Raw genomic sequence first — 2,837 nt, forward strand, 5'->3', positions numbered from 1 at the left:
AAAATTGTTAATTTTTTGTTGTTCTTTTCTTCTTTTTTTTTAATGAAACTGTCGTCTTATTAGAAAAATATTTTAATGGTGTGTGATTTTTGTACAAAAATAACAATAAATTAGTGGTACGCTGGGGCTACTTTAGCCACGGGGACAGCAATGGGTTCTCTATGTACCACCGCATTGAACCCATGGACTGGATCAGCGGTATATTCCACAGTCCGTTTTGTACCATCTGGGTCAATCACCGAATAACTCCCCTGGACGACATCCCCAACACGATGCTCTCTTTGGCTCTTGGAGTCCCCAGTGAGGCCATCTTGGACGTCGTATCCATAGGCGTATTGTGGATTAGGGTCGTAGTCCTCAACGGGGGCAACACCGGCTTTCGCCACGGCTACCAACACAGCGAGCAAAACAAACTAAAAATCACTAGAGAAAAATGATCATTTGTGATGGAGTTTTACCTTGAGTACCATGGTGGTGGGTTTGATGGTGACAAGTGTTTGGTGTTGGTTTATATACCATGGAGAAGTGGATCGGCACGCCAAAATGTTATATAATCGAGAAATTTTATGATCGGAAAAAAATTTTAAATGTCATATTTGGATGGTTCAGATGGTTGCAACATCTTGACTAATACTTGGCCCAGATTGTGGGTACCATGGGCGCCGACTACATGGGTGCACCCATTTTTTTCCATTTTTCAAATTAATCACTTTAAAAAAAGTATTTTAATTGTTTACTAGTTTTTTGATAATTATAATTAGTTAATTCATAAAATTACAAAAAAGAAATTCCCAATCTTTTATTTTATGTTCTAAAAACTTCTTAACAACACTGTTGCGACGCAAAAATAACATCGAAATTAGTTTCGACATCTTTGATTTTTATATTCAAACGAAAATGTAAATATTTTTGTAAAAAAATTTAAACTATTAAAMAAGTCAGGATTTTTTTATTTGAAATCTTCATCAAAAAACAGTTTTTTCATAGAAAAAAGTAAAAAATGTGATAAAAACAGACCAACTAGGTCAACTAAAAATTTGTGATTAGAAATATAACATTCTCGCCAAGTAATTTCTTTCCAGTTTAATAACTGAATTAATAAACAGTTTACAAAATTTTATTGAATCAAATATATTTTTGTCACAATCGGATCACAAAATTGTGATTTTTTGGAATTCGGAACTGAAAAAAAAAATTGTAAATATAAAAATTACCCCAACAAATCCTGTTTCATTGTTATAATATAATTTATAAAGAAATAAAAATTATTTTTCCTACGATTCTACTAGAAAGTAAATTTTTCCACCCGAATTTCGGAAAGGAAAGTGGCCAATTAGCTCTCTGGGAGATAAAGATACACTTTCCTCCCTTGTAATACTAATAACTCAAATTATTTAAATTATTAATTTGTCCTCTTCATATTTTTTATAATTTTTTTGTTCCGTTAACAATTTTTACATAATTTTGGAATGACTTTATTTGCAAAAATGAAATTATTTTCGGCATTTTTTGGTTTTAATTTTCTAAATAAATAAAAAAATTGAACATATATTGTGGTTTTTAATTTTTTCTTGAATTTTTCATCAAAAATCAGTTTCTTTTTTAATAGTATTGAAAAATCCTTCATTAGTTCTAAGAGCACAATAAATGATAAAAACCGACTAAAAATTTATGATTAATGTTACACTTAATTATATCGGGTGACTATTAATGTTTGTGACAAAAAATCGATTGGCAACGCTGAATTATTGGTAATCCTTCTAAAAACTTAGTGCAACTAAAAATTTATGGTAAAAACAATTCTAAACAATTAAAAAAATAAAAACTTTCGAGTTTTAAATTAATATTATATTTCTGGACAAGTAAATTTTTTCCAGTTTTATACAGGGTATTCAAAAAAGTAAAATATTTCAGGAGATAATAGTAGTAAAGAAAAAGTTTCGGAGATATCAAAAATTATATGTTTTTTGGAACATTTATTTGCAATCTATTCAAAGAAAAAAGAGAAGTTTCTAGTAAAAATTCTAAAAATTTTCAAATTCGATATCTCCGAAACAGTAACTTGTAAAACTTTTTTGTTTATTTTGGTCCATACTGTTACCTCTTTAAATATTTTACCACCCTGTATAACTGAATTAATATACATTTGACAAAATTGTATTTTTCGGAATTTTTAACGAAAAAATAAATAAATATCCCAACAAATCCTGTTTTATTATTATAACGATATAGTTTATAAAGAAATAAAAATTATTTTTCCTATGACTGGTAAAAAGTAAGTTTTTCCATCTTAATTTCAGAAAAGAAAGTCGCCATTTAGCTCTGTGGGAGGTGAAAATACACTTTTCTCCCTTGTAATACTAATAACTATAATTATGTAAATTATTAATTTTTTTTTGTTCCATTAACAATTTTTACATAATTTTTGAATTACTTTATTTGCAAAATTGAAATTATTTTCGGCATTTTTGGTTTTTAATTTCCTAAATAAATAAAAAAAATGGTCCTATTGTGTTTTTTTTAATTTTTTCTTGAAATTTTCATCAAAAACCAGTTCCTTTTTTTAATAGTGTTGAAAAGTTCTTCATGAGTTCTAAGAGTAAAATAAATGATAAAAACCGACGAACTAAAACTACACTTAATTATACCGGATGACTATAAATGTTTGTGACAAAAAATCGATTGGCAACACTGAATTATTGGTAATCCTTCTACAGAATGTTTCAGGTGACGGCTAAATCAGCAGTCGCCCGTCGCAAATGAATGACAATTGCCTATAAAAGTTTGACGTTTGTATTTGAAAGTCAAGTTTGCCAAACTAAAATTTTTAATTTGAC

General features: G+C 28.3%; 2 protein-coding genes across 4 annotated transcripts in view; one reads left to right on the top strand and one right to left on the bottom strand.

Annotated features, from left to right (window-relative positions):
* Positions 1-2,837, top strand: part of LOC123005449 (apoptosis-stimulating of p53 protein 1) — a 220,037-nt gene that overhangs the window by 128,829 nt on the left and 88,371 nt on the right. The gene's annotated exons all lie outside the window — the stretch shown is intronic.
* Positions 57-587, bottom strand: LOC123005456 (larval cuticle protein A3A-like). The gene is made up of 2 exons (XM_044399223.1): positions 459-587; positions 57-413 (listed from the first exon to the last, which is right to left on the bottom strand). The coding sequence occupies exons 1-2, from the start codon at positions 468-470 to the stop codon at positions 111-113; spliced, it is 315 nt and encodes a 104-aa protein (XP_044255158.1). The 5' UTR covers positions 471-587; the 3' UTR covers positions 57-110.

Source organism: Tribolium madens, unplaced genomic scaffold (genome assembly GCF_015345945.1).
Source record: "Tribolium madens isolate multiple individuals breed KSU strain unplaced genomic scaffold, Tmad_KSU_1.1 Scaffold_20;HRSCAF=117;Tcas5.2_LG4, whole genome shotgun sequence".
NCBI classification, from domain to species: domain Eukaryota; kingdom Metazoa; phylum Arthropoda; class Insecta; order Coleoptera; family Tenebrionidae; genus Tribolium; species Tribolium madens.